The 22,594-nt window shown below is 41.5% G+C and overlaps 1 protein-coding gene across 4 annotated transcripts in view; it reads left to right on the plus strand.

Annotated features, from left to right (window-relative positions):
* Positions 1 to 7,437: 7,437 nt before the first annotated feature.
* Positions 7,438 to 22,594, plus strand: part of LOC125461668 (pantothenate kinase 1) — a 62,383-nt gene continuing 47,226 nt past the window's right edge. For 2 of the 4 annotated variants that reach the window (XM_048550613.2, XM_048550614.2), the window contains exon 1: positions 7,438 to 7,692. In XM_048550613.2, coding sequence (XP_048406570.1) covers positions 7,536 to 7,692 — 157 coding nt within the window. In that variant the 5' untranslated portion in view covers positions 7,438 to 7,535. The other 2 variants (XM_048550617.1, XM_048550615.1) reach the window with 2 other exon arrangements.

Raw genomic sequence — 22,594 nt, forward strand, 5'->3', positions numbered from 1 at the left:
TGTCTATGCATGGAATAGTGTCAAATGCAATAGTATTCAACTTTGCTGTCCTCTCTTTCCCAGCCTTAGTTGAGTGGCAGTGTGCACTCTTATGCATGCAGAGCAACTGAAAGACGACATTGTTCCGAAATTTATGTATTTTTGGCTAAGTGCAAGTTATGTGGATTTTTCTGAAGGCTTTCTTGTTGCAAGGCATAGCTGGATTTTGCAATGCATCTTATCAAACTTGCCTCATTAACTACTGATCCCACCTCAATGGCATCTCGCACATCTGAATCCTTCTCTATTTTACCACATGCCATTCCTGGACCAACTAACCATAGCAATTATCTTCTAAAAGACCAGCATCCCTCGCACTCGCACCATTTTTGAATGATCTGTGCACCCTGAGAAACATTGGCTCATATGTGCATCCAATATTTGCACGTTAGTCACTGCTTATCTACCATTGCACATTCTATACCTGTCTTTAGATCTTTCCTGCCTAAACACCATCTCTAGGTCACTGCTTCTCTGTAACTTATCATTGTCTTGTAAGAGAACGTCACATACTGTCATCCGCAAACATGGGCAGCTTTGAAGAGGTATCATCAAACTCTCAAACCCATTATTAATGCAGTCTGTCAAAAATACACTCGTAATTGGGACACGATTAGATTTCCTGTCTGCTGACAGAGATTCACCAAATGAATCTATTGGGTTTTGTTCGCTTGAATTGGTTTATGTTCATGTGATTAGAGGTTCATTAAAATTGATTACTGAGCCAAAACCACAAATCTTCAAAGTTTCTAGAAAGACCTATAGGAATATGTAGGGTAGCACAAGAGCATTTGAAAGTTTCCCAGGTGAAAATTAAAGACTGGGTGATAAATTTTCAGCAACTACAGGGTTTCAAGTATGAGGTGATACAGTTGACTGTTATTGGCCTTTTCAAGGTGAACCTCTGAAAGTGAAGCTCAATGATCCAAACAAAGGAGGGACAATAAAGTGACCTATCTGATAAATACACCTAATTGTAGGAAGAAGAATTGGTTATGTTACAGAAACATGCTGAAAGGCTATCATCATGGGGAAGAGGAAAAGGATGTGCAACTGTTTCAAGTGGTAAGAGTCATGGAAGAGGACAGAAATTACAAGAGTAAGGTAGAAGGAGAAGGAGGCTCTCAAAGTGAACCTCATATAATTCAATAAGCAAATACAGAAATCATGGGACAGTTAGACATTGTGGTCTCATATTTAGAGAAAGGACAATGTTAGGATGTTTCAAACTTCTGAGAAAATATGAGATAATCCTGGCTGTACTACATTAGCTTGATATGATGTGGGCATATGGGAGTCAGGATGAAAAGAAATTCGTTGAGTCTGGAAAACAAGTTCAGGTGAACATAGAAACAGATTACATGCTGGAAAACTACTTGTATGAACCTAGTCAAAATAGCCAGAATTCAGTCATAGTATTGGCTCCAAAACTGATTGTGTCAACTAGACTTTGTATTGATTAGTGAGGTGAATGCCGTTACAAAGATAGATTCATTGACAATTCCATGGTTGAAAGACTGCATTGATAGGATTGCAGTGCCCCATTCGCTTCTAAGCTTGATCTATTAATGGGGTACTGGCAAATGCCTTTAACGTTGAGGCTGAACAAACATCTGCTTTTGTTACACCAAATGGATTATGCCAATGTTGAATCATGTCATATAGGTTACAGAACACGCAACTACATTTCAGAGGCTTTTGAATCAAATCGTAGTTTATCTAGACAATGTTGTAGTAGACAGTGACATATGTGAATGCATAAGAAGAAATTCACTCAATTCCTCAATTCACTCACAAATAAACTTCCAAATTGTGGCTGTCCATTCTTCGGTCATTGGTTTACCACAACATTTGTGGAACTCCTGGCTTACCGGATGCACCCTCACCTCCACTTTTGATACACCCTCCCCCAATAAATCTATTTCCCTGCTGGACACCTCACCACCATTCTCTTAAATCCATGAGATGTAATATGGAGAGAATCTGCCAAATAATTGGTTAAGCAATTCAGCACCGGAGCTGGACCATATAAAACACCAACAGGAGCCGCTGTCAGGTCCTAAAGCCGTCCATTGTTCTAGGATCAAACTGAATGTAAAGGTCGCCCTGATTTATTTTCTACAAATGATCTTCTTGAATGTTGCTCCCTTGTCTGTCACACCTTCTGCTCCAAAAATAAATGTGTAGTGTTCTTGCCACTGATACGAAAACCATTTGATCACATCTGCCTCTGCCATTCTTCTACTAACCCACTGCAACCCTGAACTGACACTGATTTCAGTTTCCTGTCATCCCTCAAACTCTCTCTGAACCTTCTGCTCCTTGACCCTGCTCCCATTTTACCACTGAACCCCCAATGCCGCCTCTTGGCCCATGTTAATCAATATTGTTAGTGGTCCTCTCTTTTCAACTATTGTCCCTCTCACCTTTAAATCTGAAATCTTCACACCCCTCCTCAAAGAAAATGCCCAACTCTTTTCCTCCTACTCTAGAATCTTCAAACACTCTTTCTTGAAGTTCGTGAACATGTTATGACCTTCCAAATCCATGTCCATCTTTGCTGAAACTCTAGATGAAATTTCAATTAATACAGTGGGAATATTAAGTTGGGTGGGGGTGTTGCACCAAAATGTCAAGCTCATGACGATGGATTAAAAATAAGAAATTAAGCTGGCAGTGGTGGGTTGGGCCTCACCATGTCCTGTGGCCATTTCCTCCTTGTATTATCTTCACATGTCATGAATATTCATTAGATTAAGTCTTTTAGAAATAAAGTCCTATATTCAAGGTTAAGCCAAGGGCACACAACAACTACATGGCATCAGGTTCACAGTTGTTTAAAGGTGGTGTGCATTAGTTGGCTTTGTCTAGTCATGTCTGAGGTGAGTAATTCTCTTTGTTGAAGCTGGCAGTACAAGAGAGAGGAGCAAGAGAATGGAAGCTTGGGAGAGGCAGTGGAAATCAGAGGTGAAGGCAGTGAGGGATTCAGGTGTGATCCGTATGTGAAGGAACAGAGGAAGGCTCTGAGGGAAGAGGGTGGAGTTCAACCATGCAAATTTGCAGTGGGGAGGCCCTGGCATCTCGGGTGTGGTGAGAGAGTTTAGGGCTTGCCAGTGAGGAGGAAGAAAACAAAGGGCTTAAAGCGTCAAGTTGGTACTGTCCACATGTGGGTCAAATTCAAGGTGATGGCTGGCAAAGGGAATGTTTACAGTCACTGACTGGACTGACTAGTTTTTAAAGGCCAGGGTTATCCTCTTCCAAACAAGAGTATAAGTCTGTAGTTCTCTGGTCCTCTGGCACCATCCCTGTTTATAAGGAAGATCAGAAAATTGTGGACAGCAGCTCTGAAATATCTACCTTTATTTGTTTCAGCAACCTAACCTACCTGGGTAAAGAGATCGACCTCTCCATGTAGCACCCATATTTCTGTTACCTTCTGTTTATTTTTATGCCATTCAGTATTGCAAAAGCCTCCTGTTCATAACAACTTTGGTAAAGTTCTCAGCTGGTACTGTTGGTAAGCAGCATTCCCTACCTTGGTAGTTGATCAATCCTGATGTACAGCCTCACTGCTATCATTTCAAACAAAAAAAGTATTGATGAAAGATTTGTGTCGTAGAAACTTCAAAGCAGTCTGTGCAAAACGGGGATAGTAGGCCCCAAAGTGAACAGCCTATCATATCAAGGCAGTCATCACTCCATTATTTTTGTCAGTATTACAGTGACAATAACAACTTGCATTCAAGTAGCACCTTTACTGTAACATTCCAAGGTTTTTCACAGCAGCTTAGTCAGAGTCAATTTGACATTAGGCCACAAAAGGAGATATGAGAATGGAGCACCAAAAACTTTGTCAAAGAGTTGGGTGAGAAAGAACACCTTAAAGGAGGAACAAGGGAAATAGAAGATGGGTAAGTTTCTGGAAGGAATTTTAGAGCTTGTCTTAGCTGAAAGCTTGGCTGCTTTTCGTAAGGGAAACTAAACCATGGATACACAAGGTGTAAAAAGTTGAGATCTTGCAGCGTTGTAAGGTTGAAAGAGATTACAGAGATTGGGAGGGTTGAGTAAAGGTGAGGAACATAAACACAAGGGCTGAATAACAAATTTGTTTCAGCTTAGTGATAATGACAGAATAGGATTTAATGTGTTAAGATAATAAGCAATGGGATTTTGAGTGAGCTCATATTTGATCATGTTTAGAAATGTTCAAAATGATGAGGGGAAGAAAGTAAATTTTCCCTGTTGATAGAGGGGTAAATAACTAGAGGCAGTAATTTAAGGTGATTCCCAAATAAAAAAAAAATGGCAACATCATGAGGAAAAGTCTTTTTGGGACAGCTGGTCATTAGGATGCAGGATGTTTTACTTGAGACTATGGTGGAGGTAGATAAAATTAATGCTTCTGGAAGAGAATTGGACACCAGAATCATTGGTGGTTTCAATCACATGGGCTACTTAACCTGGATGGTTTCAAGTTTCTTGACTGTTATTCAAGCTATACTCATGCAGGAAAGTGGGGAATATTCAAACATACTTCAGTCTTCTGCTTTGTAAATGTCTGATAGGCTCTGGGGAGTCACTGCTGCAGGATTCTGAGTCTGGGGTCTAGGCCTGAAACATCAGCTTTTGTGGTCCTAAGATGCTGCTTGGCCTGCTGTGTTCATCCAGCTCCACACTTCATTATCTCGGATTCTGAGTCTCTGACTGTTTTTGTAGCCACAGTATTTCTAAGGCTAGTCTAGTTCAGTTTCTGGTCAATGGTAACCTACGGGATGTTGTTAGTAGTTAGTTCCATAATGGTAGTCTCATTGAATGTCGAGGGATGATGGTAAGCCTCTCTCCTGTTGGAGATGGTATTTGTGTGGTAAAAATGTCACTTGGAACCCATTAGCCCAAAACTGGATGTTGTCCAGGCCTTTTCTCATTTGGATATGGACTGTTTCAGTATTTGAGAAGTTGTGAATGTTGCTGAACATTGTGTAATTATCAGCAAATATCCCAATTTCTGACCTCGTGATAGAGGGTGTCAATGAAAATCCACAGGATATTGAGAGTGGGATATTAAGTGATATTATTGCAATTGCATGTCAAGGGACAGTGGTTCGATTGTCTCTTATCGAAGACTATCATTGCCTGGCACTGATGTGACACAAATGTTATTTTAGTGTAATTCTCACTGGATTTGGATGAATTGGGGTATTTTAGGGGTAATTATAGTTAGGGTTGTGTGTACAGAGGTAATTTAGAGAAAGTTACCATCGTAGTTAGGTGTACATAGGTTTTTTAGGAGTACGTTCCCCTCCAAGACACTGACTATCCTGATTTGAAATTATATCTTTGCTTCTTCACTGTCGCTAGGTAAAGGTCCTGGAATACCCTCCCTAATGGCATTGTGGGTCAACCCATTGCAGGTGGACTGCAGCAGTTGAAGAAAGCAGCTCATCACCATCTGCTCAGTGGCAGCAAGTGGGCAATAAATGCTGACCAACCAACGACACTCATGTCCCACAAATGAATAAAAGAAAATCATTGGCGTTGGATGAACAGGGATATTTTGGGAGTCATTATCACTGTTGTCGGGTGAACAGGGATATTTAGGAAGTAAATATAGAAGTAATTGTGTGAGCAAGTATATGGGAGTATTTGTAGGGGCAACTGTGTGAACAGCAGTGTTTAGAGCTATTTGTGTGAATGGAGCGTTTTAGGGTTAATTATGGGGGTGATTGTGTAAACAAGAGTTGTGTAAACAGCATCGCTACATGCAGGGCAGTTCATTTCTTATTAACTTGATTGAATTTTTTGAGGAGGTGACAAAGGTGATCAATGACAGCAGAGCAGTGAATGTTGTCAAGGTGGATTTTATTAAGGCTTCTCACAAGGTCTCTCAGGGTAGGCCCATCCAGAAGATTAAGATGCCTGGGATCCATGGTGACTCGGCCACATGGATTCAGAATTGGATTGTCCACAGAAGGCAGAATGTAAAGTTGGAAGGCTGTTTGTCAGGCTGGTGCTCCATGACTAGTGGCGTTCCACAGGATCCATACTGGGAACTCTGCTGTTTGTGATTTATATAAATGACTTGGATGAAAATGCAGATGGGTGGATTAGTAAATTTGCAGATGATATAAATATCAGTGGAGTTGTGGATAGTGTAGAAGGTTGTCAGGGTTGTCAAAGGATACAGCAGTATATAGATCCGTCGCAGAGATGGGTGGACAAATGGCAGGTGGAGATTAATCCACGTAAATGTGAGATGCTGCACTTAGGGAGATCAAATGTCAAGGAAAAGTATAAGGTTAATGGCAGGACCCTGAACAGCATTAATGTACAGAGGGAGCTAGGAGTTCAAGTCCATAACTCCTTGAAAGTCGCCACGCAAGTAGATAGGGTGGTGAAGAAGGCGTATGGCATGCTTGCCTTTATTGCTCAGGCATTGAGTACAAGAGTCAGGGTGTCATGTTGCAGCTTTATAAGACTTTGGTTAGACCATGCTTAGAGTACAGCATTCAATTTTGCTCACCACATGACAGGAAGGATGTGGAGGCTTTGGAGAGGCTGCAGAAGTGGTTTACCAGGATGCTTCCTACATTAGAGGATATAAGCTGTAAGAAGAGGCTAGAAAAACTTGGGATGTTTTCTCTGGAGCAGTAGATGCTGGGGGGAGACTTGATAGAAGTCTATAACATCATGAGATTCATTGATAGGGTTGATAGTAGGAATCTTTTTCCCAGTGTTGCAATTTCTAAAACTAGGCAGCATGCATTTAAGGTGAGGGGGAAAGTTCAAAGATGTGAGGGCAAGTCTTTTATGCACAGAGAATGGTAGAAGTATGTAACACGCTGCCAGAGTGGTGGTGGAAGCAGATATGATTGCGGTGTTTAAGAGATTTTTAGGTAAGCACATGAATATGCAAGGAATGGAGGGAAATGGACCAAAGGCAGACAGAAAGGATTAGTTTAATTTGGCACATGTTCAGCACAACATTGTGGGCCGAAAGACCCGTTCCTGTGCCGTGCAGTTCCATGTTCCAAGGATGTTACAGAAATAATTGTGTGAACAGGGGCATTTGAGGAGAAATGATGTGAACAGAGGTATTTTTAAGGTAAATATATGAATGGGCATTTTAGGGGCAATTATGAGGATAACTATGCTGAAGGGTGTATTTTAGGGGTAATTGTGTGAACACAGGCTTTGGACAGGTAATTATGGGTGATTGTGTGACCAGAGGTTTATAGATGTAATTATGAAGTAATTGTGCGAGCAGGGGCATTTTAGAGGTAACTATGGGGTAATTACGTGAGCAGGGGCATTTCAGGGATAACTATGAGGGTAATTCTGTGAACGGCCCTGCAGGCTGGATTTTGAGATCGCAGTGCGCAGGCGCGTGACGTCATCCGGAGCCGGGATGACCGCCAGTGACCCTGGAGCGCGAGCTGTCGCTGCTGCCGAAGGCTCGAGCTGAGGCCGGATTCCGGGCACTGACCACAGGCCGGAGCATGGACACCCCGAGGCCGGCACATAGCATCGCCAACGGGTTGCAGAATGGCTTTCACCCGGGGCCCAGCCGCCGCAGCCCGGAACAAGAGAACGAATCCCCCGCCAAAAAATGCCGCATCCGCAGGAGGATAGACTCGGGGAGAAAAAACAGACCCCGTAAGTGGGAGTGGTAATGGGAGGGTACGGAGGGGTGGTAAACGTGAGGGGGGAGGGTTTGGGGTGGGGGTCGGGTTGGGTTGGGGGGGGTGGTAAACTTGAGGGGGTTTGGGGTGGGAGGGCGGGCCAGGAGAGTGGGGGTCGGGTTGGGTTTGGGGCGGGGTGTGTGTGGCGAAATGGAATGTGGATTGGGAGGGTTAATGTCATTGGGGTTGTGTGAACAGTGCTGTTATGGGGATAATTATCATTGGGATTAGTTAAATAAAAGTATTTGGTGGGTCCTCACAAAGGGCTTGGTGTACAGAGGGGGGGGGGGGGTTAGGGATTTTTGTTGTTGGATTGGATGGTCAGGAAAACTTGCGAGGAGGTGGAAGAATATAAATTGCAGAGGGAGGGACTGGAGGCTGCCGGATTAGCGGACAGTAATCCGATGGAGATATGGGACTGGGGAATGAGGTGCGAAGGAGATCGGTGGGTGTGGATGGACAGGAGTGGCTGGGGTCTGAGAATAGAAGATGGAGAGATGCAGTAGGGGTTGAGAGGGAAAGATAGAGACTGAGGAGAGGCAGGAGTACAGTGGGAGATGGGACAGTTGTGGGGGGCTTTTGCGGGTTGTTTTGTACCTCTGTGCAGAGAATGTGAGATGATACAGATTTATCACATCGAACATTTGGTTTGTTCACTTGAATATCACATTACCGAAGATGACTGGCGTAAATGAGTTCGAAAAATTCTGCGGGTATTTACTGATGGTCATCTGTAGTATCTATACACTGTAGTTTCTGTGTTGGCAGTGGTTAAGCATGGTGCTGTAGTCCGTCTCCGGTGAATGGTGTCGTTATGTTATTGCTGCGATCCTTGAACGTCGTGTCTTCCTGCAGCGCTGATTTGTCTGATTGGGTAGCGTCTCCTCAGGAGGTTCTGGTTCGTTATTAGTAATCACTTGTGACTTCGCAAGCCGACCGTCATGACCAATAAAACCACTACATGTAAAGTACTCCCACTGACACAAGGGAAAAGGTAACGTGAATCTTGCCAAAGTCCGGCAGAAAGTTTTCTAGTCGCTTTACATTTACAGATATTCTGCATGTATGAACAGCTTTTGTTTAGTCGTTCAGTTTGCACGTTTGAGCTGAGTTTACATTGCAGCATATTTGAGTTTTGAGGCTTTTAAAAAAAAGTTGCTAGAGAGCTTGCGATCTGCTAACAATTATAATTGCAATGAAGCTGAAAGAAGATATGAAACGGAAAGAAGCTAAAAAGCCGTGTAAGTAACTTACTCAACTTCAGAGACTAGTACTAAACCTTAACTTGCAAAAGGATAAATTCTTAAGGGAAGGGAATACAGGATTATGGAAAAAGGACAGGAAATGGGTTGGTTTGCTCTTCTAAAGAGTTGGTGTATGAATGATGGGCCAAATGTCATTCTTCTGTGCTGTATTGTTGAGTTTGTCTCTCACCTTGACAATTAAATTCCAGCAGGTGACTTATTATTATACAGAAGCCTGCATCCAGGAGACATTTGTTCAATATTGGGATACTCAACGGAAGGTCAATGTGTGCAGTAAACATCAGTACTCACAAATTGACCGTGGATGTTTTGTCCATTGCCTTTAAACATGACTATATAAAATTATGGATTATCAGCAATGAACCAAAGGGTTCTTTGCGCAATCACCAATTTGGATGATTTTTTTTAGAATGGATGTCAAAATCAAAGAATTGGAAAACAGAATTCGTCAAATCAGTCTGCTTCTATAAAACAGAAAGATAGAGACAATGGAGAAGCTGCAAACAGGGTTTACAAAGATGCTATCAGAACTGAGATTGCAACTATGTGGGTGAACTGGGATACCTTTCTCTAGATAATAGGAGGCTGAGGGACATTATGGTGGAAGACTTTTTAAAATTATGGAAAAGATTGACCAGCTAGACAAAGTGTAGATATTTTCACTTGTATGGAGACCCATGACAACAAGGAACAGTTGATGTGAGTAATGTTGTTTTAGGGAAAATTTAACAAAAAGAAAATAAAATGTTTGAGTGGAACAGATGGGCCGAGTGACCTGTTTTTGTTCTTCCAGTCTTGTCTAAATGGACACCGTTCCTTACACACCTCTGATTTCTTTGAGGCCACGACGTGCCAAGAAGTAAGCCATGTATTGTGTTAATGCTGTAGAAGGCATTTACAAAGTTCTACAGATTTTTATTAAACATTGAAAATGTGAATTCAGGGGAGGTGTTATTGATGGACAAAGGAAGGTGGTGCCCTCTAGTGGTATTATTGCCAGACTGTTGATCCAGAAACCCAGGTCTCCAGAATATTACCTGAATCCTGCAATGGCAGATGGTGGAATTTTCAATTCAACAAATATTTGGAACTAAAAATCTAATGATGATCATGAAACCATTGCTGATCTTTGGCTGAAAACTTATCTGTTTCAGGAACTGTTGTCCTTACCTGGTTTGATTTGCATGTAACTCCAGAACTACAGCAGTATGGTTGACTCTGAGTCATTGTCATACAGGATGGAAACAGACACTTTGATCCAACTAGTCCAGGCTGACCATGTTCCCAAATTAAATTAGTTTCATCTGCTTGTATTTGGCCCATATCCCTCCAGACCTTTCCTATTCATGTACTTATCCAAATGTCTTTTAAACATTGTAACTGTATCTACATCCACTACTTTCTTTGGGGGTTCATTCTACACACTAACCACTCTGTTTGGGGAGAGAGGAAAAAATTGACCCACATGTCTTTTGTTTAAATCTTTCTCCTGTCATCTTAAAAATATGCCCTCTAGTTTTGAGATCTCCCACCTTAGAGAAAAGACCTTAGCTAATAAGCTTATCAGTGCCTGCCATAATTTTATAAGCCTCTATAAGGTCACCCCTCAATATCCTATATTCCAGTGAAAAATGTCCCAGCCTATCCAGTCCATTTTAGAACTCAATCTCTATTGGCGACATCTTGGTAAAGTATTGTGGGCAGCGCGAGATGAGCATTAGATGCTGGCATATCCAGTGACATCCACATGTCATGAATGAATCTAAAGAAATACAGTTTACCTGAAGGATAGGAAGCAATTTGATATTTAATGACTTATGCTTGAGTGGGAGCTGGGGGGGAAGGGTGCTGAGTTCAATGTTTGTGTTGGTTTTTAGTAAGGGGAGGTCGTGCCTGACAAACCTGTTAGAATTCTTTGAAGAGGTAACAGGTATGTTAGACCGGGGAAACCGAGTAGATGTTATCTATCTAGACTTCCAAAAGGCCTTTGATACAGTGCCTCACGGGATACTGCTGAGCAAGGTGAGGGCCCATGGTGTTCGAGGTGAGCTACCGGTTTGGATTGAGGATTGGCTGTCTGACAGAAGGCAGAGAGTTGGGATAAAAGGCTGTTTTTCGGAATGGCAACTGGTGACGAGCGGTGTCCCGCAGCGTTCAGTGTTGGGGCACAGCTGTTCACCTTTATATATAAATGATCTGGATGAAGGGACTGGGGGCATTCTGGCGAAGCTTGCCGATGATAAGAAGATAGGTGGACAAGCAGGTAGTACTGAGGAGGTGGGGAAGCTGCAGGAAGATTTAGACAGTTTAGGAGAGTGGTCCAGGAAATGGCTGACGAAATTCAATGTGAGGTTTTGCACTTTGGAAAAAAGAATACAGGCACGGACTATTTTCTAAATGGTGAGAAAATTCGCAAATCAGAAGTGCAAAGGGATCTGGGAGTGTTGGTCCAGGATTCTCTAAAGGTTAACTTGCAGGTAGAGTCTGTAATTAAGAAAGTGAATGTAATGTCGTTTATCTCGAGGCCCCATTTAGAATAGTGTCCAATTTTGGGCCCCACACCTCAGGAAGGACATACTAGCCCTGGAGCGTGTCCAGCGGAGATTCACACGGATGATCCCTGGAATGGTAGGTTTAACGTATGATGAACGGCTAAGGATCCTGCGATTGTACTCATTAGAGTTTAGAAGGTTGAGGGGAGATCCAGTAGAAACTTACAAGATAATGTATGGCTTAGAAGGGGTGGACGCTAGGAAGTTGTTTCCGTTAGGTGGGGAGACTAGGACCTGTGGGCACAACCTTAAAATTAGAGGGGGTAAATTTAAAACTGAAATGAGACAACATTCTTCAGCCAGAGAGTGGTGGGCTTGTGGAATTCATTGACGCAGAGTGCAGTGGAGGCCGGGACATTGGATGCCTTCAAGGCAGAGATCAACAAATTCTTGATCTCAAAAGGAATCAAGGGCTACGGGGAGAGTGCAGGGAAGTGGTGTTGAAATGCTCATCAGCCATGATTTAAATGGCGGAGTAGACTTGATGGGCCGAATGGCCTTACTTCCACTCCTATGTCTTATGGTTTAAGGGGTTCATTAATTATTTCTAATTTGCATCAGTGTAAGTTGGTCTCATTAGTATATGATTTTAGGGAGTGGAATTAGACGTGGCAGCTCAGAAATTATAAGAATGCAATATAAGTGGGCATGAGTAATGGTAGATTAATTCCAACAAGCATAAAATGCTGCCTGTCAGAAATTTGCTTATACTTTTTAAATTGTACTTAAATAAAGATGAGATTAAAAGTGATCTTGGCATTTGACTCGGCTGTCTAGGCTTGTGACCCTCATTTCAGCCCCTTGCTCTGGCCATAGAGTCATATAGCACAGAAACAGACCCTTTGGTCCAAATGGCCCCTGCTGACCAGACATCCCAAAATGGTAGTCGTGGAAGCAGAGTCATTAGTGACATTTTAAGTGACTGCAGGACATGCACATGGACAGCAGTGAATTGAGGGGAATTTAGATTAGGTTATTTTATTTTTGGATTAGGATTAATCCATGGCACAAATCGCAGGCCGAAGGGCCTGTATTGTGCTGTACTTTTCTATTTTCTCTGTTCTAACAGAAAGGTCGTACATCTGAGCTACCACAAGGTGTACACCTGACTGGAATTTTAAGTCCCCATGAGAACGCCAGTCACTTGAATCACAGTTTGCAACGTTACTGGTATAGTCAAGTGACTGACGTTCTCATGGGGATTTAATAAAATTCCAGTCAGGTGTACATCTTGTGGTAGCTCAGATGTGCAACCTTTCTGTTAGAACATTAGAACATAGAAAAGTATAGCACAGTACAGGCCCTTCGGCCCACAACGTTGTGCCGTGGATTAATCCTAATCCAAACGTAAAATAACCTAACCTACATTCCCCTCAATTCACTGCTGTCCATGTGCATGTCCAGCCGTTACTTAAATGTCACTAATGACGCTGCTTCCGCGACAACCAATGGCAAAGTATTCCATGCGCTCACAACTCTCTGGGTAAAGAACCTCCCTCTGACATCTCCTCCATACCTTCCTCCTAACACCTTAAAACTATGACCCCTCGTGGCGTCAGTCCTGCCCTGGGGAAAAATCTCTGGCAATCGACTATCCATACCGCTCATTATCTTGTACACCTTAAACACTTATGGACTCTTCCTTTGCAAAATAAGTAAAGGCATTAACTTCGTCTACTTTTTAAAACAAGTGTATATTTTCGTTTGATGGGTGATTCAAAAACTTGCCAATTTTAAAATTTGTGTAAATGGTTCTGTGACTAATGGCTTATGAAAATAACACATAAAACTTGCATGTTATGTAGAGACTCTCCAAAACACTTCACTAGCAATTAAGCACTCAAACTCTCATCACTATTGTGTAAGAAATATGGCAACTAATTTTGTGCATAGCAAGGTCTCAAACGGTTAAGGGATAATGACTAGTATGCTGAAGCTGGAGCTAAGAAGCTCCTAAGCAAAGAAATCAAAACTCTATAGACCTGCCACATGCAGTGGTGAATGGTGTTAGACAATTAACAACTAACTGGAAGAGGTTCCACAAATACCCCCGTTGTCAGTGGTGGTGGAGCCTAGCATATCCTTGCTAAAAGTAAGACTGGTGAATTTGCTTTAATTTTCAGCCAGAATACATATTTGCTGCATCCTGAGATTTCCAACATCTCTGCCGGTAATTAATCAATTTGATTCACTCAAGATATTAAGGAGTGGTTGAAGACACTGAATGCTCCAAAGTCTGTGGGACCTTCCAATGTTTTGCAGTGATACTGAATACTCATTCTCTGGAACTAGCTACGCTGCTAGCCAGACTCTTCTAGTGCAGTTACAACACTTGCGCCTACTCATCACTACTGAAAATTTGCATGGGATTGTGCTATCCACAAATAGCATAAAGTCATTGATTCGATTTCAGATATCCTCAGTGCTTTGGCCAAAATGGAGATGAGGTAATTTTGAGAAGTGAGAGTGATTTATGAACATCAATGCGGCATCAAACAGCGTTAGCAAAATTTAAAGCCAGTGGGATTTTGTAGGGTGAGGGCAAAACTCCACTGGTTAGAATAGTTTTTGCACATGGGCCGACGTTGCAGATCATTCTTCTCAGCACCAGCATATTGCTGCAGGAGCTCCTCCTGATTAGGCCCTCAGCTCAGCCACCTTCAGTTACTTTCCCGTGAAGTCAGAAGCAGAGATGTTCATGAATGATTGAGTGTTCAGCACCACTCATGACTACTTAAATGCTAGCGGTGTCAGTGTCCATGTACAACAAGATCCAGACAACATTCGGGTTGGAATGATAAGTTTCATGTAACAACATTTGAGCCAAAATAAGCATCAGCCAATGACCATTTTACACGAGAGAAACTTAACCATCTTCCCTTGACTTTCAATAACATTACTATCACTGCATCTCCTAGTGTGAACATTCTGGAAGTTATCATTGACTGAAAACTTATCTGCAGCACCCATATAAAAACAGAACAGGCTGGGAATTCTATGGTGTGTACCTCTTCTTCGGATCTCAAAACTTGTCAGTGAGTATCTGCAAGACTCAGTGTGATGTAATAAGCACTGCTTGCCTGGATAAGTGCAGTTCCAACAACTTTCCAGCTCAGTCGGTTGGCATCCATCCAGTATCTTTAATATTAATTTCCTCCAACGTAGTGTCATGACAGCAGTGTATACCATCTTCAAGATGTTTTGCAGCAACTTGCCAAGATGTTTTGAAAGCGTTGTCTAAATCAGTGATTTCAACCACCTAGAAGTGCAAGAACCGCAGAGGAGCAAGATCACCATGACCTGCAAGTTCCCTTCAAGCCATTTGACTTGGAATGAATATCGATCTTTTAATGTTGCTTGTTGAAAGTCCTGGACCTTCTTTTGCATGTACTAATGCCATGTGAACTGCAGTCATTCAAGATGGTTTGCCATCACTTTGTCAAGAGAAATTGGCGATGGATGGCAAATGCTGGCGTTTGTGCATTTGTACTGGCTTTGCCATGAGGCTCACATTCCCTAAAACAAATTTAGTGAGGAAAGAATTGGTGGTAGAAGCAGGTCTCAACTTTCAAGGGGAATTTAATCTCTTCTCGAAAAATAACACATTTTATCATTGAGTAAGGATTGGGAATAATATGTAGCTTTATTGGGCAGCCGTGAGAAGCACAGCAGGCCAAATGACCCACTTCTGTGCTGTTTGATTTTACGATGAGCCTTTCTGAAATTTCCTTGACTCACTTTAAGCAGTTCATTGTTTCTTGCCTACTCAGTTATCCTAACAGATTCTAATATGTTCCTGTAATAAATGTTGAATTGAGGCCTGTTCCTGTATTCTCCTTCTCACCGCTAAAAAATAGACCATCATTTATAGTTTCTCAATTCATAGGTGTAGTTTGTAAATCTAGAGTTAAAAGTTGTGACGCATCCATTTTTGGTTTTTTTTTGTATCTTGGGTTAGAAATAGAATCCTGGAAAGCAAATTGTTCTTGAGCTTCATAGTCTGCAATTTATAGTTTTAAAAAGTCTTATTTAATGTACAATCATTCCTCCGTATCCACGAGGGTTCCATTTCTGAATTCACAAGTGCAGAGCTAAATGACATGGTAAAAATAGGGTTAGGTTCACAGACCTCAAGATTATGGCTTTTTGTCTTTGTATTTTTTTTAGGTTAACGTAATATTACTGACATTGACTGTACAGTATTCTGTTTAAATATTAACATTGAGGTTGAGCTCAGGACCTACAGCACAAGCTGACAAACATAGAACACATCATCATCCATATGCTTATCCAAGGTCTGTGTAAATACCCCTAATGTGCCACTTTGCAAATTATTCAACACATTTGCCGTTTCACTTGGCTTCATCACCGCCTTCTTGCACTTATGCACGCTAACACTGTCACTGCTTGGGAACCATCACAGTAGCACACAGGGCACAAGATGAGAGTGAGATGTGCACAACCAACTTCAAGACAAAGCAAGGAAAGGCAGATGCTGACAGTATCTGAGCACAGGTTAGAGGGAAGGGATGAATAAGCAGATACCCACATTTATATTCGCTTCAGAGCATCTCCTGTTGAGGTGGTACATGAGTCCACCGCTAGTTGATCAGAATGTTTTCAGGGTTGCTGCAAAAATGGTTGAAGATATGATTTTCTCTTTTGCCTATGGATGTTAATTATTTGGTTACTTTTTTTAGTGTCGATAGGCAAATGCTTCAACTGATTTCACAGATACAGAGGAATGACTGTAGTTCATTCTAGTCTTTGACGTTACTTAATTTCTTTTGTACGTTGTGTCCCCCTCCTCTTCTAGTGTGACACTGTGCAGTAATCATTTAACAAGTCTGTCTTTTTGGTTTAATTGCTCCACCTATATCTACTCTGGTTCCCTAGTCAGTTTATTTCTCAGTTTAAGTTTTGTCTTTATGTTTAAGCATCTATTTGGAACTTTTCCTGATCCTTGTGTGACTGAATTTCCAATTTGATAATTCTGATTTTTTTTTGCAACTAGTCCAATATGATATTGGAATTCTGATTTGATACTCGTCAATAAACGTAGAATTGCCTTTTCCTTTGCTTTTCTAACATTGTTCTAGAAAGGTCTCTTAAATTAAAAAAATTTGTTGCCTCTACACTTAAGTGGCTTTGCTTGATTTGGTTTATGTGAAAGTTAATGATCCGCGCTCGCTCTCGCTCTCCACTACCCCACCCCCCAATTTGTAACCTAGTTGTTTCCCAGATCTCTGTATTTATGAAGCTACTGGGAGGCCTGTAGGCAACTCCCACCAGAGTCACAGCACAGAAAAAGACCCTTTGGTCCAACTTGTCCAATCCGACCAAGCATTCTATGTTAATCATGTCCCATTTGCCAACATTTGATCCAATTCCCTGTTATCGCTTCCTATTCATAAACCCATCCAGATGCTTTTTAAATGTTGTAATTGTACCAGACTCCACCTCCACCTCAGGCATCCCATTCGATATGCACACCATGCTCTACATGACAACGTTGCCCTTTGGGTTCCTTTTAAATCTTTCTCCTCACCTTCAACCAATGCTGTCAAGTTTTGGACTCGCCTACCCTGGGGAAAAGACTTGGCAATTCACCCTATCCATGCCTGTCATGATTTCATAAACGTCTGTAAGGTCACCCCTTTAACCTTCAATGCTCCAAGGAAAATAGGTCTAGCGTATTTAGCCTCTCCCTATAGCTCAAACCCTCCAACCCTGGCAACATCCTTGTAAATCTTTTCTGAACCCTTTCAAGTTTCGTAATATCTTTACTATAGCAGTTGAGACCAGAATTGAACGCAGTATTCCCAAAGCACCGAACTAGTGTCCTGTGCAGCTGCAACATGACATCGCAGCTCCTATACGCAATGCATTGAACTTTGATTTTTTTTGTTGTTTAATTCTAATTTGTGATTCAGTTGTTTAATCACTCTCCACTGAAGTACATTCTTTCTGCCACTGTCAAACTAGATTATAAAACTTTCCCATCCCCGTTTGCCTGTTCTTTCTGAAGATCTTTTTATTAATTTAGCGTCCAGTTATTAGCTCTAGTTATATCTCTGCAGCTACTACGCAAGATCCTTAAGCTCAATTTCTGTTATTGGCTTTCTAAAAATTCTTAAGCTATGCACATTTTTGTACAGGTTTTATTATTTGGCTAATTGTCTCCAATTTGCCCATATATCCTACTTGTGTATTTTCACCCTTCAAGTTTACACAAGTTTTTGCTGGTACCCTAGACAGGTAATGTAGGATTTTAAAAAGTCTTTATTTTTAAAGCTACTTCTGTTTCTGCATTGGCGCTTATCCCTCTTTGTACTCTGATCTTTGCTATCGTCAATTTATACCCGTATCATGAAGTTACTGTTAATGCTGCCTGAACACACACTTCAGTCTTTACAGGTTAAAGTCCTTTCCAATGCTTTTGCACTGTTCTTTTTCCTGGGATTGTTGCCCCAGAGTGATGGGATCTTTCAGATCCCTACTGATAATTGGGCAGCCTGTTAGCACTACTGCCTCACAGCACCAGGGACCTGGGTTCGATTCCAACCTCGGACGACTGTCTGTATGGAGTTTGCACTTTCTCCGCATGTCTGGTTTCCTCCCACAATCCAAAAATGTGCAGATTAGGTGGATTGGCCAGACTAAATTGCCCATACTGTCCAGGGATGTGTATGTGAGGTACACTAGCCACAGGAAGTGCAGAGTTACAAGGATAGGATAGGGGGTGGGTTGCTCTTTGGAGGGTCAGTGTGTCCATGTTGGGCTGAATGGCCTGGTTCCGTACTGGGGATTCTATGAACTAGATATCAGGCTGACTAACCTTTTTTGGATGATTTCACAAGAACGTTAGAAATAGAAACAGGAGTAGGCTGCTTGGGCCTGGTCCGCTGTCAGTAACATGATGTGGCCTGAACTCCATTTTCCGGCTTGCCTTAAATAACTTCTGACTTCCCTGTGAACCAAAAATTTGTCTAAGTCAGCCTCGGATATGTTCAATGATCCATCCTCCACCATTTGCTGTGAATGAGAACTCCAAATGCACCTAATGCTCTGAGAAAAAGAATTCCTCGTCATCTGTCCTCAACGGAATAGTCTTCTTTTCAAAACACACCTTCCTGCCCATTTCTAGATTCTACACGAGGGAAATATCTTTTCAGCAGCTATTCCAAAATTTCCTTCAATGCAATACTTTGTCATTAAGATCGCTGTTCTAATCTCTCTTGAATGTAGGTCAACCTGCTTTTAAACTTTGCTTGCACGGCAGCCACTTCATCTCAGGAGTCAGCATAGTCAGTCTTTTTTTAATAGTTTTCAATGCAAGTATGTGTATCCTTTACTTGCCTGCCAACATAGCTGCAGCCATAGTAAGAGATTTCCTTATTCTCACTACCACCACACAACGTCTTCCTCCCCCACCCCTGCTTTGCCGGCAATATTCAGTTTGTCTTTCAATTTGCCGTGTAATTCAGAAATTTGTGATCAGTGCCATATGTTTTTAGTCATCTGTTTAAAAGACAGTACCTCTGAGAGTATTGTACTCCATTGTGGATTGTTATCTAGCATAGACCTTTTGTATAGGACTTAAACTTACAACCAACCAATGGCGTGCTTCCAGCGTGTTAAGATTAAAATATAGGTGGAACGGCATTCCTTGTTAAATGTAGCAGTAAGTCCAAGGTGAATGGTGGTATTTTGTGCCTGGGCAGAGCATTTTCGGATGTAAGTAGAATGGACCTTGAATTGAAGGGAACTAAAGGGATTGTTGTGAAAAGTGGAACTGTGGCTAGATGACAGCAGTTATAGTTCATGTTAGAGACAAAAATAGAGAATGAAAGGTATGACCTTAATAAGCCAAGATGACATCTGGATTTGTTTTGTGGGGTTTTGTGACAGTCTTGAAGGTCAGCAGTTCCAGCTTTTAAGAGTCACTTTGAATTATCTGTGAGAACTGGGGTAAGGTTTAGTTGCTAAACTAAACTAGATACGCTTTGATTGACCTGAAGGTGATTGTATTTGAGAAGATTCTATAGTGTATTCCAAGGTGCAACATCAATGAAATTCTAAAATGAATCAGAATGGAGATGGATGAGTTTTAGTGGGAGATGTGAAAACCATGAATTTGGTGCTGGAAATACACTTTTTCATCAGGGACAAGTAAATGGAGTGAAGTGGGGAAAGGTGATTCTTCATAAGACCAAGGCTTATCTTTTACCCTCTAGAATAATCCTGAATATTGGGGGAATTGGAACGCAAGGCAGTGAACAACCAAGCCAATTTGACCGTGGTGTGTGTGAGAGCTCTGCTTTGTAGATACGAGATGAGAATTGGATTGAAGGTTTAGGAGCTGTGAAAGTATTTGCAGGAAGTGGTACAAGACCAAGAGTTGTTGAGGTGGAGAAGAACTGATAGGAAGTTGGAAATTGAGAGATTGTTTAACAGACAGCTGTTCTATTTTGAGCAGAAGGAAGAAAAGTGACCTGGATGTTATCAATGAAGATAAAATCTTGTGAGACTGAATTTCCAACTTGAGCTGAGGTGTTTTGTGTGGTAGAGTATGATTCACTACGAATAGAGCGGAGAAGAAAATTTAGTTGAAGGCTCAAAATTTCGTGAATTAAGATTAACTGAAGTATAGAGTTTGTATTGGATTAGAGAAACTTCCAGATGGTGCATTTGCATGCACCTGGCTAGGGTGATGGAGGAGAGCTGCTTTTGGAAGCTGAATGTGTGACACAAAGTGCCAAGAAGAGTAAGGGAACAAGTCAAGATGGAGTCAGACAATTAGAACTACATCACTGCCATCATGGTTAGGGCCAAATAGGTATCTGGATGGGGTAGCTTCATCAAGGTGGAGGTATTGGCATCTTTGCTTCAAGTTGTGATAAGTTTCAGAATGGTGATAACTTAGAGTTAACAGATGGCTGATAATTTTCTTTATTGGCCTACATTCCTGAGGGAAACACATTTCATTTGCTTTTCCGGAAGAGTAAGTAGACAAACCCAGTTTTTATGTGTGGATTCCTTGATCTTGGCAAATTCTGAAGCCACTTGAGGAAGTTTTTCTTTTGTGTGAGCTTATTTTATTTTATTCCGTGCCTGAAATGTATTTTGTTACTGATGAGCCTGACATTTTGTTCTTAAGAATTCTGACAGAACTGGTTAAGGAGAATTTAAATTTACAGACGAATGTTGAGATTGCTGAAGGAAGACACAAGGTTTTCTACTTCCTTTTATATATTAGAGCAATGAAATATCATCCACCTCTACCTACTCATCTCTCCTGTTGATGCACTATTTGGTTCTAGTCTAAAATAGGTTAAGCATCAGAGTAAAGTTGACTCTAATATAATTTACTTTTAATCTCCATTTTAGTCTATTTCTTTAATCAGATGGTGGCACAAGTTCAAATGCACAGTGTTTGCTTTTATTTAGTATGCATCACCTATCAGCTGTGGCCATCTACAATTTTTTGTACATGCTCTTAAACAGATTCTCAGTTGCTATTTCAGACCAGTCGAAGTTCAGTGTTCTTGAAATAATAATCTGCATCACATCTCAAACATTTACATTTTAACTGATCAAGCACAATCTGTTTGTGCAAGATCTCTAGTCTAAACATCATATGAGCCCTATGCAGCAGTTGATGCAAACTGCGTACTGCCTTGTTTGGTTTACATATGTAGCAAGGTAAATTGACTACATGCCAAATTATCACTATTTACTTGTTCCGTCTCCCGTTTTGGTCAGGTTGTCTTCTATTAACTCCATTTTCAAATCAAAAGATCTAGGCCAAAATCAACAACCGTTAGTCCCAGCTCTGAGAAATGGCGAGAGTTGTTTTGTCGAGAGCAGTCAGGGGCTAGCAGGTCCCATGAAGCTGTGCCCCAGCAATGCTGCCTGCCAGTTCCACACTGTGCCTGACATCATGCTGTATGTTATGGCAAGTCCTTTGTGCTGCTGTTCCATAGTGCACTTCTGCTCATTCAGTCACTCGGGCTCTCTGGTGACATCCTGCTTTTTTTGTGTCTGTTCCAGTCGATTGAGGATGAACTGGCTGGTGTTGATAAAACGTTCCACACAGTTCACAAAGCAGGTTTCAGTTCTGCTGTCGAGCCGTGGGCCTGGTTTATCCATACATTTTTCCTGCCAAGGAAGAGGAAAATCAATCTTCAACAGGGCAGGAGTGATGTGGGACCTGATCAAATTTGTCATGTCAAAGGAATTGGAGGGAAGTGGGGAACATTTATGGCCACTGGTGATTACTTTCAAATAGAGACAGAATAAACATGCTCATTACAGTTTCATTAAATATTTATAAAGGAGGCATTGCAAAATCTTCAATTTTTACACAACCAAGTAATTGGAAGTGGTACAAAGCATCTGATTCCTTGAAAGTGCTTCCCATTTAAAGAGCAGAGCTGACCTTCTACCTCAACCCTTTAAGATGATCAGAGGATTAGATAGGGTGGACAGTGAGAGTCTTTTTCTGAGGATGCTGACATCAGCTTGTATGAGGGGGCATTGCTGCAAATTGAAGGTTGATAGATTTAAGACAGATGTCAGAGGCAGGTTCTTTAGTCAGAGGGGTAAGGGCGTGGAAACGCCTCCCTGCCAATGTAGTTAACTCAGCCACATTAGGGGCATTTAAACAGTCCTTAGATAAGCAGATGGATGATGATGAGATCGTGTAGGGGGATGGGCTTAGATTAGTTCACAGGTCGGTGCAACATTGAGCCGAACGGCCTGTTCTGAGCTGTATTGCTCTATGTTCTATAGTCTTGCCACTTTTAATAGAGCTTTGATCTGCTTGAGTGCTTTCAATGAACTGAAGAGTGCATTGTTTTGAATATGAGAGGTGCTAAATTACAGCAAATCACAAACTGACTAAATGTGGACATCTGGTTCAGCAGTAGTGAATATTTGTCTGTGGAAACATTGCAATTGATGTACCCTTAGCCTCCATAACAAAAGTCTGAGACTAATAGGCTAATGTGACTAACTGACTAATTCAAACTAAAATTATGGTTTTGTGCACCATAAT

This window comes from Stegostoma tigrinum, chromosome 20, assembly GCF_030684315.1.
Source record: "Stegostoma tigrinum isolate sSteTig4 chromosome 20, sSteTig4.hap1, whole genome shotgun sequence".
Classification (NCBI taxonomy): domain Eukaryota; kingdom Metazoa; phylum Chordata; class Chondrichthyes; order Orectolobiformes; family Stegostomatidae; genus Stegostoma; species Stegostoma tigrinum.